The sequence below is a fragment of the Tenrec ecaudatus genome, chromosome 13, assembly GCF_050624435.1.
Source record: "Tenrec ecaudatus isolate mTenEca1 chromosome 13, mTenEca1.hap1, whole genome shotgun sequence".
In the NCBI taxonomy this organism is placed as follows: domain Eukaryota; kingdom Metazoa; phylum Chordata; class Mammalia; order Afrosoricida; family Tenrecidae; genus Tenrec; species Tenrec ecaudatus.
Window position 1 is genome coordinate 50,433,258 of NC_134542.1, and position 16,938 is coordinate 50,450,195.

The 16,938-nt window shown below is 36.1% G+C and overlaps 1 protein-coding gene across 11 annotated transcripts in view; it reads right to left on the minus strand.

Annotated features, from left to right (window-relative positions):
- Nucleotides 1–16,938, minus strand: part of GULP1 (GULP PTB domain containing engulfment adaptor 1) — a 288,455-nt gene that overhangs the window by 104,679 nt on the left and 166,838 nt on the right. For 8 of the 11 annotated variants that reach the window (XM_075529877.1, XM_075529876.1, XM_075529869.1 and 5 more), the window contains exons 2-3: nt 6,794–6,868; nt 283–344 (exon numbers count right to left, since the gene is read on the minus strand). The exons of the other annotated variants lie outside the window; for them this stretch is intronic. In XM_075529877.1, coding sequence (XP_075385992.1) covers nt 283–344; nt 6,794–6,821 — 90 coding nt within the window. In that variant the 5' untranslated portion in view covers nt 6,822–6,868. The remainder of the gene's footprint in view (nt 1–282; nt 345–6,793; nt 6,869–16,938) is intronic. 11 annotated transcript variants of the gene reach the window in all.

A 16,938-nucleotide genomic window follows, 5' to 3' on the forward strand; every position in this document is an offset into this window, starting at 1 on the left:
TCTGTTTTGTTTCCTATAGGCAATGATAGTGCAAATTATTCTAATAGTCAAAAATCTTTCGCAAAAACGTCTATGCATGATATTAAAGAAACTACAAAGAAAGTTTTTGACCTAAAGAAAAAATATTTGAAGAAAAAATTCTTCCCATGCTATTTAGTACAATATTACTTTTGTATAATAATACACTTTCAGGAAATAATATAGAAGAAAATTTGGTATGATTTATAAAAAATTAGTAATATTACTACAATGAAATTAAACAATCCAACATACTCATTTTACCTTTGCATTATAAGGAATGTAATGTTTTGATAAAGCCTCAGGCGTGTGCATCCATGTTTTGTCTGCAATGAAGAATACACGGTGTTAAATTACACATTAGGCTCTAACAGCTGATATTCATGTATTAGCAATTTAGGGAGTACAAAATACATAGGAGCAATTCTAATTCTGAGACTTTTCTGGTAAGTTGATAAGAAAAAATATATAATAACAATGTTTCTGCTGAAAATTTATTAAGATTCTTTCATTGATTTAACTTCCCCAACTGTGCTTTTGAACGGACTTCACAAATAGGACAGATAATATTCATTTCTGAAAAACAGAAATCTCAAACTCACTTCAATCAAGTGAATTCTAACTCAGTTACTCTATAGGGCAGAGTACAACCACCCTGTGGATTAAGAACGTAAATCTCTACCAGATTAGAAAGTCTCAGCTTTCTCTCACACAGTGGATGGTGGCTTCAAAGCTGACCATCCAATGGCACCCCACAATGCCCCCGGGACTTTAGGACAAATAAAAATGGTCGGTGAGCTACGAAAAAAGAACATATCAATGGTAATTAAAAGTACGCATCTTTTTGGTTATGTATAAATTACAGGCTAAAGGTTCTTTTGTTGTTAATTTGGATCAACAAAAAGTATTCATTTTTTTATTCGATGTAATTGATATTATTTTTTGGCAGAGAGAATTAACTAGATATTAAAAGATAATTTTAACCATAAAATTTCAATTAATAATTTTAGTTCTATAAAACTGAAATAACACAAATTATTGTGCTTATTCATAAATCAATCTAATATTAGAAAAACTACTTTATTAATTTAGGCAAATTTGATCAAAGGTCTACTATCAGGAGGTGTTGGTATAAATATGCTTTCATATAGTAATTTGGAATGTTTCTTAGATAATTGTAAACTGTTAGAGATGAAATTTGAAATGTGAAAAATACAATTGTTTTAAATATTTTGGTAGAAAAGAAAAAATTTCTCATTCAATTCTTGACTTCTAGGGTTCATTATATGTATCTTGTCAAGTGCTTAGTAAGATATGTAGAGAGTAAAGCAAAAAATAAATGTTTAGAGGTGTCAAGTAGACTTTTTTTAGATGAATAGTATGTTTGAAATAAGACTTTAGAATCTTCAACTATATTGTGTTCCCTAATACAATTTTGATTTCAAACTTGAAATTTGTTTTTATCTTATTTTACAGGTATTTGTAATTTTAGAATAAAAATTATAAACAGAAAAAAATCAAAAGCTAAATTGACCATCAAATATATTAGATAATACTGAGATAAAAAATTTGAATTACTAAGAAAGCTTTTTCAAAATTCAATTTGGAATACCTTAAAAATGATTTGGCAGAAATTAATGTGGTATTAATTTGTTATTCCCCAACTGAAAAATATGATGGCACAGAAAATGTGGCTTATAGTAGTGGAATGACTTTTTCATTTTACAGTTTAATTAAAAATGTACTGAAAATTTTGAAATAAAAATTTTTATTCTTAAAAGAACTTTTTAGTAAGAAGATAGGCTGTTGCTATTTAATATACTGTATTTTTAGTGCTTGCCTAATATATGAATTCTCGTGGTATAGCTGTTACACCTTGAGCTGAAATCTTCAAAGTCAGCAGTTCTAAACCAGGAGCTGCTCTATGGGAGAAAGGCTAAGGGGTTTTCTACTCCCATTAAGAGTTACCGACTCAGAACTCATAGGGACTGTTCTACTCTGCCCTATAGAGTCACTGTGAGTTGACACTGACTTGATGGCTGTTTTTGTTTGTTTGTTTACAACATGTATTTGTGATACAGATATTACATTAACAAGGTTTTGTGAAAAAATACAAGAGAGAAATAAAACTCCCTTCTCATGGCACCATTCAGTGCTATTTCTGCCTGTTGGAGTGGATATATGCCAACCTTGGATGAAACAGCAAGAGGTTTGAAAACAACATTGATCTTGACCAATTAATTTAAAATATTTTCCATGTACGAATTTATTGTTTATTATTTTTCTTTCCTATATGATAAAATACATGTGATATGATTAATTCAATAAGATATATTTTAACAAAAATGAAAAAATAAGTTGTATTTTGATTGAGGATATAAACTTGCTCCAATACTATAGCGCAAAAAGTAAGTCACAATATTGTACACCCAAGCAATAAAAACACCAAATATCAGCCTTAAGGAACAGGTATCCAATTTCACTTTTTACCCTTTAATTCAACCTTCTCTTGTCGCTGTTTCCAATATATATATAAATTCTCAGGAAGATAAAGAGTCTGACTAAAGTCTGAATATAACCCTTTATAGCAATCCCGAGGCAGGGGGATAATTGCTTTCTCCTGAAAGTCACTATGACTTGAAAGGTGATGATACTGCTACCAGTGACCTAGAACAAGAGTGGCTCCACACAGATGTCTCTGATGAAGGACTTAAATAGCCACAGGATCAAACTGCAAGTGAATGAACTACAGTTCCTCAGGACCGAGAGTAAGCACCCATTCCACATTACTGAGTGCTGACGTTGTAGCGGCTGTTCATGGTACCATGAGGAGAGTTCTCTAACAGAGAGAGTGCATTTAAAATACCTTAGGGCCTTATAATCCTTTACAAGGATTCACAAAACACATCTTTGTACTTATCTTAATTTATAATTTGGCAAAGGGAAAGAAAGTAGAAGAATAAGACTCTTAACTAATTCACATAGATGGAGTTGAAACGATGGGATAATAAAACTGATCATCTTTGGTCACAATCAAGTGCTCACAAAAGCCGTTAGATATTGAACTCATGCAAAAACAGGATTGCAGGCATTCTAGAGTCTGTCTCTATTCCTTGAAATTGAATTATTATCACTAGTTCAATATACAACACCCACGTGAAATGCCAACATTTGAAATTATTTCAAGAGTCAAACTACTCTGACAGCTGGGTCAATAGACTTTCATTTTCAAAGTGCATTTCGATTAAGAGCTCATCAAGAGAGCGGCGGTTTCATTATTGTGACATCGCCAGGACTTAACATAGTGAAAACATCTCCACTCAGGATAAAAAATCTAAAACTAAGCATCAAGTGATTGGATTTTATTTAAATAAAATTTTCATAAAAATGAAAATAACACGTGTATTTTTAGTTCTTTGCATGATGATATCTACTCATCAACGTGTCAACAGACGAGGTACAGGACAGAACGCAGTTAGTTTAATTGTTCAATCACATGATTTATAAGCTATGTATCGGGTTCATTTATTCAACGATTTTTAAAATGAAATGAGTAGAATATAAGATTTTTAAAATTCAGAGAATAAACTAGAATGTACTAGAAAGTACAAAATAAATATATTCATTAAAAGTTAATCTATGACTTCACAATTGTGGATTAATTTTATGTAGTATTATGAATAGTCGTTAAAAAGACTGCGATGCTGAGACACTCCATATTTTTAGACTCTATAAGCATCTCTAATACATGAGGGCATATGCAAACAAGACCAGTGTAGAACCTGGCTAATGTGCTTAAAAAGATCAAATTACCCACCGGAAACTTATTCCAAAGAGGGAGAGAGAAAAAAACACACTGGTGCATAAGGTGCAGGTTGAAGTCGATAACTTCTTTTCCCTTGGCTTCTGAGGCTGAAGGTCATTTAATACAATTGCACATGGTCACTGGGTTAATTGGATATTTAATAAAACTTAGGTAAACGTGTAATGATAAAAGATCACCTTGCTGTGTAGAAGTCCATACACAGTGCATGCTGCCAATTAACAGAGACATGAGTTTATTGATATAGTCTCTAAGGGTTTAACTATCATCCAGATTATCAACACATATCAAATCCTCTTGTAAAATTCAAGCTTTCCATTTTCAATTAAAGTTAAAACAAAAAGTGTTATTAGTTGAAGCCAGAGGCAGAAGCTCTAACATGTTTTACTTTTTTAACAACCTCAGTCAATGAAAATTAAGATTGAATCATGAAATCAAGGCAGTCCATTTAGTATTAACTTCTTACTTGAGTTACAGTATTGATTAATAACTTTGTGATATGGATATTTAATCATTACACTTTAAATATAAATTTGAAATGAAAAGGAATTTCAAGTGAGTAAAGCAATGCAGAAAATAATAGGTAATTCTTCTCAGTTCTCCAAATCAGTCCAATTTTCCCAGTGATTGTACTCTACTGTGCTCATATGTCATATATATTTGCATTTACAATTGCTAGTTTCTTGAATTACTATCCAACTCTGGGGATTTCTTAACAAAATGCCACTCAATACATATCAAACAAATAACAAATTAGAAATGTGCTATTTAAACATTAAAACCATGGGAAAGAGAATTCCATATTTTAAAAAGGAAAGGCACATAAGATTTTTAAATAAGAATAGTTTGATTTAGTTTTTAATACTTTTAAAATTTTAATAGATATAACTCAATAAATGATTAGAAGTAAATCTACACACTATTACTGGAAAAGGAAATAAAAAAGAAATACCACTTTTGGTATATGTTTTAATAGCATCAATAGCTAATAGCATCAATAAATGGCATTTTACAATACCTTTCTTCAGTAAAATAAGAATGCAAAGTCCTAGTTTCCCAAAGTTGAACAGTGTCTAAGATTTCGCTAAACTGATACTGTGAACTTTAATCATAAGTACCCCACCCAAATGTTTGAACTTCTGTCAATTCAAAGATTAAATATCCTTAGTAGGAAATTATTAATCAACATTGTAATTTAAATAAGAAGTTGATACTAAATGCTATATTTTAATTTCATTAACCAATTTTGTCTCGTTGAGTGAGGCTGTTAAAGAGAAAAACTTATTAGAGCTTCTGCCTCTGGCTTCAAACAATGGCACTTTTTGTTTGAATAGTTTTAAAATCTGTTTCATGGTTTGGTTTGAGATTTTCCCCCATTAAATCAAAGACCTTATCATGTATGCCAATTTGTTTTTTTCTAAACCGAGTAACGCAACATTGAAAGGTAATGATTGCCACACCCAGGGACTCTTCCCTCTTCTTCCTGCAGCACGGCTCTGAGTCAGGGCATCACCCCAGTCTTTCGCAGCGAGGTGGTGCCAGTGTGCCAACGCCTGCATGAAGAGCATACTCTTTCCTGGCTCTCGAATGCTTGCTACTCATGTTCTAGAGAAGGCACTAGTCTCTGAGAGTCACGTTGTCAACATCATTTTCGGCCATTTCCAGCACACACCGATCTTGAGGTACAACTTTGAAATAAGATTACTATATAAATAAGAAAGGTATTTAGATTTTCTAGACTGTTTGGCCACATCAGCAAATGAAGGCTCTGGAAGATTTGTTCCATTCAGGTCATTAGAATCAATCCTACTTTGAGGAGACAGCTCTTCCCTGATCATATTTTGACTGCTTTTCAACCTGTGGGGCTAATGTCTCGGCCCTATATCACCTAGTATTCTCCTTTGACTCAGAAGGTTTTCACTAGCCAGTCTTTGTAGTTATTGTTGATTTTGTTTGGCAACCTACAATATCTAATACAGTCATGGAGTTACTAACAGTCAAAATTGAGCAAAAATGTAGCAACATTTTTTGTTTTTTAATTACCAATTAAGTTTACAGTGCTGAATATGATGTAACTTGCCATTTTGCCACACATGTCGGTAATTCAATTACATAGGTTATCTCTTCCTTCTTTCAATCATTTACTAACTTGATTAGCATTGTTTAAGTATTTTCTTTGGCAGCATATGAAACAGAGAGAACCCTGGGCCCACTCTACAGATCTTTCCAGAATGGCAAGATATATTATTTTGACTCTACCAAGTTAGAAAGAAAAGAAGGAAAAAATAATTTGTTTCTACTAGTCTATCAAGGAGCATCTTATTAATGCACTGTTGTCTTGCTCCTTTAAAAAATACCACATAATTAGCTGATTCATTCCTCGATAAGTAATTTTGATATTCTGTTTCTACATTTCTGTTCAATCTCTACCTGAAGTTGATAATACACTTATTTGACCTCATTCTTCTCACTTCCTCTCTCAGCAATACCCAGTGGTATGCAATGAAGCACAAAACATGCACACACTTGTTGTGCACATGTCCATACATTTTTACCACTATTCATTTAAGGTCTGAAGAATTTAATATTAAGGGTGAAATTGAAACTAGACCTCAGATCACTTAATTCTTTATTTCACAAAGTATAAAAACTGCTTGAGTATATATATTGCCACCTTAGCACTATGTATTATTAAGTGTGTTAATAGAAAATTACTCTTCTAAGTCACTCACACATTTTTTTTTAAACTGAGGGGTTAAATAAGTCATTCTTTCACTCGCTGCTAACGAAAAAGGTCAACTAGAAATATAACCAGATTTGTGTTTCTCTATTCTAACTTCACCTCTGAGAAATATGGTTTGATAGTTGGAAAAACTGATTCCTTAAGATCTTTGCTTGGCTTTCTGAGTAATACTGAATTACCTCCAGGTCCTTTCAAATGAGCACCCTTACCTTTCTTCCTGCTAAAAGCACGGTTCATGGTGAGGATCAGTCAAAATAATGTGAGAGTCAGTCACACTTTAAATCCTATAAAAATAAAAAAAAGATACATTTTAATAAATGATTAATTATTAATCTAGGGAAATTCCAACATGAAGCTTTAAAAATTTTTTATTAAATATTTACAAACAACATACTAAACTGTCCCAAAGGACAGTAGATCAGATAAAACAAAAACAACTAATATTATGAAGAGTACAAACATATTAAATATCAAAAGAAATTCCTCCAAAGTTGTGTCTTTGCCCCTATGATCTGCGCATCAATAATCGTATGGATCTGGAATTTTACTCAAAGAACTCAAACTCACTGCCATCAATTCTCATTCATAGTAACTCTATAGGAGAGGGTAGAACTAACTGCTCCTACAGGTCTCTAAGACCATACAGCTACTTCTTAACTCTATAGGAGAGGGTAGAACTAACTGCTCCTACGGGTCTCTAAGACCATACAGCTACTTCTTAACTCTATAGGAGAGGGTAGAACTAACTGCTCCTACGGGTTTCTAAGACCATACAGCTACTTCTTTCTAAGTTTAATGGTAAGCTATTATACATTTTTATGTAGTCATTAGCAGCTATGATAAACTGAGTATTATATTTATGGCTTTTAGGAGAAAATTACTCTTCTAAATTACTCACACGCACTTTCTTTAAAAACTGGGGAGTTACACAGAACGTGAGTCATAGAGGTAGGTGGTACAGGAGGGGCAGTGGTGCGGGTCCTACCACTTAGGGCTGATAGGGAGATCAGGTGACATTGGGAAGAACTTGCACCCGGTTTACTGTGTTAGATGTAGCAGAAACCCAAAGCTGCTGACCTTGTGATCTAGGCACTGGTCAAAGAGGCTCTCTCCAGCATTCACCCTAAGCTTTGCTCTGAGTTGAGGGCTGTACTTCAAAACACAGAGTTTTCGCTAAAGAACTCCATGGGCTATGAGGTGACTATCCAACCGAGACGTTTCCATTTCAATTTAACAAATGTCTTCATGCCAGAATGTAAAAAAATAATCAAAGATTTCACTAGAGTTTCCTCAGACACTCAGAGAATAGTCATATTAAGGTCCCAGGTAAACATTAAAATTAAACATAAACACAAATTGCATTGTCATCTATATTTAGAGGAAATGAAAATGTTTATCTTATTGTACTGTTGAAATTGGTTGTTTTTTTCTTCTCTAAAAGTGAAACATCATTCAGGGATTGATAGCAAGATAGTATCTCACTGCTAATTAATTTTTTATAAAGGCTAGCATTACAGGTATTATTTCAGAATTCTAAGCAACATTTAGAATTAAAAATATTGAGTTATTCTTTGAAATGCTTACATTTTCTCACTTACTAGCTTAAAATCAATCACATAAAATAAAAATTTTGAATGACCCACCCTCTTACTAACCCAGAGGCCTTCTCCTCAGTAAAAATCAAAGGAAATCTATGTACTTAGTATGAGAGCCATAATTTATTGATATATCTCTTCAGAGTTCAAGAGGATAATAAGACCTCCTCTCTCTTGCATTGCCCACTGTTGCCCCAAAGTCCCAGAACTTTAAAAAGATCTTTAATCAATCTCACTCCAAGTCTCAAAACCTTGACAATAGTTTCTCCTGAAAAACCATCAAGGTAATTGTATGCCAGTCATCATAAGCCAGGGTATCAGACTAGTCTACTCCCCAAGACAAATCCTTAAAACTGTATCCATTGATCCTACTATGTTCTAGCTGTGATGCGTTCATCTCAACACATTATTATTCATCTTCATATCCAGCCTTAATTTCTTGGTCAATTTATATAGTCAATTAGTTTGCTTCTAGTCAATGTTTTCAGAGTCTTTGCTCCTCCTTGTTTCTTCTAGAACCTATTATTTCCATTTGCTCTTAATTACAGTTTATCTCTGCCTGAATAGCTGGGAATGACTGTCTTAGACACAAACCGATGCTCAGAGGTTTGACTTTAAAAGCTTCATTTTGAACTTCAAGTACCTTTAAATATTCCTGGAAATTGTACTATTTTTATGTAGTCCATTATTTGCAATCTTTTAAAACAGTTCCCAGCATTCATGGTGCATCACAATCATTTGGAGGGTTTGTTATCCCACTGGTTGCTGAATCCCATTCTCAGAATTTTTTAATTCAGAAATTCTAGGTAAGGCCAGGGAATGTGCATTTCTAATACTGTCTCAGGTTATACTGATGCTGTTAATTCAAGGAACACACTTGTAGCTCTCTATTTAAACCTACTCCTAGGGCCTTCCTGACTGTGGAGTGGGACCCCCAGACCGTGTCCCCTGCACCTGTCCACACTGTAGACCAGGTGCTGAGTGAGGTGAGTAAAGTGCTGGTTTCTGGGGGCCAGTTCATCTCCCTGACCTCTGCGGCTGCCGGCTTTCAGAGTAGACACCATGCCCAAACTTGTTATGGCTGGTCCCTGAGGCACACAACCCATGGCAGTGACTTCCACTTCTACAGCTACTTCGTGCACGAGGGTGGGGGGCAAAGTGTGGCTCAGAAGGCCCTGGGAGCCAAGCTCCTCACACCCCCTAGCCCCACAACCTCACCGTGCTTCCTCCAGGACTCAGATCATGCGGACTTTCTCAGTGCCACTCAGCCATGAGGCCGGTCATCACGCTCCCACCCTGCGGCCTTCTTGCCCTGGGCTCCTCAGGGAGAAAGATTTCTGACCTCAGGACCTGGAGTTGGGCCCAAGGTGCTCACAGCTCAAGGGCCTCATGCCTAAGAGAAGAGTTATTGCAAGCAAGCCCAGGTGAACAATACACCTCAGGTCAGGTTCGATCTCAAAAAACAAACAAGCAAACAAATAAACAAAAAACACCCCCAAACACCTACTCCCTACACACCACAGCGGTCAGACAACAAGTACTCAGGTGGCACCAACTACCTAACCCTGCATTAGATTTCTTTTTCTATTTCTTATTGATAGGCACACTAATATGAATCCTATTTCCTTTCCTTCAAACTACTTGAAAAAGCTGCCTGGATGACTTATTCCACATCTCTCCCGCTGCCTTTGGAAGGACACACACATCAAGACTTTGGCTACCACTCATGAAGCCAACTCTTAACCAAGTAGGAAATGGAGCTTTCTTTGCATGATCCAACGGCCATGCCACTTAACGGTTCAGGAGCTTCAATGCAATAAATTGTTCGATAAAGTACATTTAGCCCTAGCCTTCATTCTTGCCACTGAATGGCCTTTATTTCCCTGATGGAGCTGGGTAGGAGGTAAGTGGAAGACACAGATTGGATTTTATGATTTAGCTGTGAGCGACTGTGAACAGGGTTAACTGTGCTTGTCAGGCTGCTGGGTATAAAATGAATCATCTCAGAAACAGGACGGTGGGGAGGCCTTCACGGCCTGATAAAAGAACCAGGAGTGGTTGAGCTCCTGAGATTGAACTCTGAGATTCCTCCTGCACATTGAAAGTCAGTGATCGCGAGACTGCGTTGACACCAGAGGAACAGTGGAACTGCAGCAATAGCAGAACTAGAAGCCAGAGAATGAGATAGAGGAGTGGATCTGCAAGCCCACCAAGCAAGGAATGCTGAATGCGTTGGGGCAGAAGACTGGCTTATGGTGTAGGGTTCTTCTGAGCACTTAAATGAAGGAATTGGACTTTGGAGACTATTGGCATTGGAATTGTGTCTTAGGGCGGAGGCATACAGAGGAGTGGTCAGTCCTTTGGGTATTTAATGGCATCTATTGAAGAACTCTGCAGCAGTTCCAAAGCAGGGCAGGGGCCAGGCCAAGCAGGCTCTGGGCCAGGACAAGGCTTGCTTGTGAGGCTGCGACGAAAATACCCTGACTGAACAAACTGTATCCTGAGCATTATTCTCCTGAACGATCGACCGTTAAATGCCCTTAGAAACCCCACTATTACATGTGTTTGTGTATGCTTTCCCAATATATATATTATATGTACTGTATATACTTGAGTATAAGCCGACTCGAATATCTACCAAGGCACCTAATTTTACCACAAAACTGCATAAAAATATGCTGAAAAACTTAGCATATACATGAGTGTACACAGTATATATTACTCTATGTATACTCATCATGTGTTTAATTCTATTCCTTGTATATGTTGTAAATCTAAGCCTATAGTTAAAAATCTCACTTTCGAATGGTTGTTTTGTTATAGTAATAAGAAAGGGTTTGTGTAGGGCATTTTGAGTAATCTCTTTGGAGCTATAGCAAGTGAGCAGAGAGGAATATGGGGTAAAATTGATGTCAGGATGTAAGGAAACCTCTATGGTCCCAGGAAGTAGAAGCTGAGGAGCCCAGGACTTTCCCCCAGAGCCAACAGAAGCAAGAATGTCTTCCCCGGTGCCAGTGCCCTCAAGTCAGAGTCCTTACTTCCTACATGGGGAGAGAATACCTTTCATTTTGTAAAACCATCCACGTAGAGTATTTCCACTCAAGTGGCACAGATAGCTGAAACAACTATATATCATATTATTGAAATCTATAATCTACTGATATTTACAGTAGTTAATTAAGAGTCTGCTCAGTATTGCATCCACATGTATATAAAGATAAAAAGACCACATCCAAACTCTACATCTACACACACACACACACACACACACACACACACAAAATCATCAGACTGTCGGTTTGCCATATTGTGGTAACCATGTATGCTGCTAGGATTCTGAAAACTGGCATTTCAAACACCAGCAGGGAAACCTATTTCAGTGGGTTTCAGTGGAGCACCCAGTTTAAACAGACTAGGAACAAAGGTCCAATGGTCTATTCCCAAAATTTAGTCAATGAGTAATCTAGGGAACAACAGAACATTGTCCAACTCATTTGTTTGAGACAGTTCAAAAAGAAGGGTCAGTTGCTAGATCCCTTTAGTAAAGTGTGTATAGAGAGCCAAGAAGCCATACGAAAGGCCTTTGGTGAAAAGAAAGGCAGAGAAGCCATAATGGATTCAAATATGGTGGTGACTGTGAAGATGATGGCGGGTTGGACAATATCCTTTTCTGTGGACATAAGGTCACCATGGGTCAGAGTTAATTTAATGATAATTCTGTCTGTGTGTGTGTGTGTGTGTATGAAACAAGTATACATAGGTTTCAAGTACATAATATGCTCCAGGAGGATACGGATGTTTTAACTTGTTTTGTTCACTGCTATATCCTCTCAGTACCTGAAATATTACTTGATAAATTTTTGTGGTATGGAAGAACTAAATGATTGTCAATCACATGATTTTATTTGTATTTGGTTTCTACTGAATCTTATCCATATGACCTATTAGGCACCCATCTTCCTTCTTTACACACACACACACACACACACACACACACACACACACTGTATATACTCAAATATAAGCTGACCCAAGTATAAGCCGAGGTACCTAATTACTACTGAGTATAAGCCTAGGGTGGAAAATGGAGAAGCTATTGGTGAGTTCCAATAATCAAAACAAATGAAAATAAAATTACTAAAAATTGAGACATTAGTTGGGTAATGTATTTACAAGTCATTTAACATTAGTAAACCAGTAAGTGGAACAGTAAGTGGAAAATAGGTTCAACAAAAACAATAAGGTGTCAACAATGACACCTTAAGAGTACTATTCCCTGAGCTCAATCAGCAGCCAAGCTAAAATGTCAAGAGTTAAAATTCTTCAAAACTGGATTCCTGATCATCATCATATCCCAATGCAGAGCTTCAGCTGGTGTGAGGTCATCATAGACGCTGTCCTCACTGAGATTGCCATCATCGCCATCACTGCTGTCATTTTCATACAAAGCGCAGTCTTCACTGCCATCCATAGCATTACTAATGCTACATTTCTGGAAGGCACGTCGCACCATGTCTTCTGGAATGTCTTCCCGTGCATCTCGAACCCACTTTGCTATTAACTCTATGTCAGGCTTCATGAGATTTCCTCCTTTTGTTAGTCGGGCTTGACCAGATGACATCCATTCATGCCACATCGTTTGCACACGGTCTTTAAAAGGCTATTCAATGATACACATCATAGGACGACTCTGATTGGTTAGATGTGAGTAAACAAACATTCAAAGCCCTGCAGTGTCAGGGGGCTTTGAATGAACAGCGGAGAAACAGCAATCATCCGCAAGTCCCATTACCTGGGGGCGGTGGGGGAGGAAGGGGGTGGCAGCGAGATGTTACACCTCGCTGGGGCACCACTGACCCGTATAAGCCAAACCCCAGTTTCTCAGTACACTTCTTGTGCTGAAAAACTCAGCTTATACATGAGTATATACGGTATATATAAAACACCAAACCCCACTCTACCATTGACTGGAGTCGGACTCATTGCAACCATGTAGAGCAGAGTGGAACTGTCCCTGTGGGTTTCTCACACTGTAATTCTTTACTATCTTTCTTTCCCCCTACTGGTGGTTTTGAACTCTTCACTTTGTGATTAGTAGCCCAACTGGTAGTCATTATCCCATCAGGGATCCTTAAAAAACCTGTCGAACTAAGTAAGTTAGTGGTTAAAGTTTCTGGAAAAACAAAACACACTATAGCTCTATTTAACAAGCTAACCACTGGACTTTTCAGGCTTTTACATTAAAATATTAAATCCACAATCCATTTAGATTTAAAGCAGTGACTCTAAAGTATTTTCTAAAGGCTACTTTCAAATTTATATAAAGATAAAAGGACAGCATTAAATAGAATAAAGAGATGGTGTTCTAAATGTTAAATACCTTCTTTTAAAAAATCATGTGGACTCCATACATGTCTTACAATTATTAAATGAAAAACAGCAAATACCATGTTGATCAAGACAATAAGACTATTTTAATATTCTCCTTTAATTTGAGGGATATCATTGTTGAAATTATAGTTTATTAATCTTTACCTTCCTACTCTATTAATCTGTATGTCAATAAAAGCACACCAATTAAGTTAACCTTCTGCAGCAAAGTAAAGGATTATTGCAGTGAAATTACTGATCTTTCTCCATGAATTTCTCCAAAAGTAGAATTAAAATTTTCAACTGAATTACAAATTATTATCGCTCAGCTACTGCTAAAGATCCCATATTGTAGACGAAGCTAATGCCATCACATTCCTGTGAACCGGCGTCCATCTTATTCTTGCTGTTATATGTCACTGCTGACCTTGCACTGAGAGCCCCACACGTCTGTCTCCACTGGCTACCCGGGCTCGCTATAAAGTAGGCAGAGAATCCACTTCAATAATGAAAACCAAAATTATTCACATCATGCATATTTGAAATACAAATAAAATATTTTTTACAAAATTTTTTCAGCTGCTTTTTTTGGTAAAATAAAGCACTTTAGTCCTCAAGTTACAGAGAAAATTTAGGGTCAAAGTATTAATATTTTAGATTTTCTAATTCATTTTTAATGAACAGACAAATTCCAGTGAGTTATAGGCTTATGTCAAAATACTTATTAATGGGAAAACAAATCCCACAACGAATGCTGCTTTTGCTCCATCTAGTAACTACCTAACAACAGGACTGGAAAGGATTAAAACATTTCCAAATAATATAAACAAACACTAAGACTATTTCTAGAAATCAAATATTATTCAGTATCCACTGAGGTAAAAGTCACTATCTGTCACCAATTATCAACCATGAAAAAAAAAAAAGCCCTGGAAAATACAATTTATAATGAGAAAGAAAACTCAACCATGACTTCTGAAAACTAAAAGAATTTTAGATACTTAATTTTGCCTAGAAAAATTAGGTATAATATAAATATTAAAATCTGTACTTTTAAAACTTTTGGATGTTTTTCTTTAATATATAATTCAGTAAAGCAATTATCAGTTGTGAGATAATTTTAGACCCCGAATTACCTTATTCCAGTTGTTAATTGTTTCTCTAAAGCAGTAGATTACTGCTGCAACTTCATTCTGGATGTTGCTCTGCTCCTGTGTGGAACTTTGCTCTAGTCCTGAGATCCTTAAAATGACTGACAGTTAAAAATATACTTCCACTATTTTGCATTATGGAAATAGTTCCTGCAAAGTAGCGCCCTTCACAGTATGACTTTGTTACTCAGGGTACCTGTTGTTTAAGTATGACAAGGCCAGGTACTCAGTCACACAAACCAAATTCACTGCCCTGGCGTTGGTTCCAATAGGACAGAGAGAAACTGCCCCAGTGGGTTTCATAGACTGTCCCTCCCTACTGGAGAAGAGCATCTCCTATTTCCCCACGGGAGCAGCTGCGGGGTTCCCAAGGCGGACCTCTCAGTGAGCAGCCCAGTGCGTAACCACCATGCCACCAGGGCTCCTTCAACGCTTTCCACCCCTCCATTATCAATAATTAGCTGTGTCCACAGATCAAACCTGACAGTGTGCCTGCTACCTTTAATTATGCTGCTCTCCTTCTCCCATCCTTTCACCATCAGTCACAGCCAGAACACAACTCTTCCTCAAAGGCCCTTCCAAAATATACCTACCTAAGCATAAACCATTCTCTGAGCTATGATCAAACAAGCTACCACTACTCACTGTAACCCACATACCCTACCCTTTCTAACGTGTCTATTCTCCCCTTTAAGGAGGAATCGCAGAGTCCTTTGTCCCTAATCTGTGGAAACGTTTACACATCTTAAATTGGGTATATTTTCCAAACTTAGTGGGTCTCCTCTTCTTATTGCAATAACTCTTTTAAGCACCTAAGTCCAGGGTTGTGTTTTATTTATAAATCCATTTTGCCATTTAAAAAATGATTTCAGCAAACTAACCCTACCCATTTTCATAGAACTAGTTTATACATTTTTTTCCTTTCAGAATAACATAAAGCAATTCTCTCATTTTCATATGTTATGCATGCTTCACTTCACCATCCACACCACACCTTCAAAATCATGTTCTTTACATTTAAAAAAGTCATGTTCTAGAAAAGTAAGTGAATCTTGTTTCAGGTAGTTTGTTATATTTTTTTTAAATGTTTTTGTCCCTAGCATCCAGTATATGTCTTGAGTAAACATGTTAAACTCTTTTGTATATTAAAATTAAGCAAATACATGCTCTGAAACAGACATCTTTATTCTGGAAGACTGTTGTCAATGCGTCGCAATCAAAGGAAGGATTGCTTACGTCGCTTTGAATATATTTCAGCATTAGGAAAGCCTGCACGGTAAGGAAGCAATCTAATGAACCAAATTAATATTCCTTATAATAAATCTTGCACAGAAACACAATTAGTTATAGAAGTAAAGACTATGTATGTTTTGATTAAAGAAATGCTCATGAACAAACCAATAATGATAGTAACGATGAAGACATTATTTCCTACAAATCTGTTGAAGCAATATAAATCATGTAATGAGCAAGTTGATTAAGTATGCGTGTTTTTCAAAAGATGTTTTATTGAGGCTAATCAAATACTGTGGGTGTTCCAAAAACAAACAAATCAAGAATTCCAAAAAGGAAATAGGGGGGCAATTTTGCCCTGGGTAAAAATTTTATCAGAAACATAAACTCTTAAGCATAAGAGGAAAATTAATAGCATGTGCACCAAAGGTATAAACAAAAAATAAATTATTTGAAAATATAAATTTAGACTGAGTAAATAAAAAACAATTTCTTTTGAGCACTCGTGGCTATTTACAAAAATGGATCATAAAATATGCCTCAATACTGTTTGTAAACATCAATATACAAATCTGGATATCAAACATAAGATAATACCAATATATCATCTTGTGGTCCATATATAAATCTTGATACATGATTTATGCGGAACATTTAGGGGCAAAATCAGAAGGGCCACTCTTTAAGGACACTCACAGGAGAAAGCAGATGCACATCTGAGGCTGAGGAACCACGCTCTTCCTGCAACTAAAGCATTTAGACAAGGCAGGGTAGGTTTTTCTTGCTGCTTATCATTTATCTTATTCATTGCTTTTTGATACCTCCTAGCAGCCATTTCAAAGAACAAAACTGTCTACTGTTGTCAAGGCACACATCTCATTCTGAGCATACAATCTTGCACTGTACCTTACTGAGATGGATGCTGCCCCATTTTTCCCGGACCTTCACTTCTCTTTCTCTATTGTCACTAGTGAAATTGACCAAGGTGATTTAAGACTGAGATTA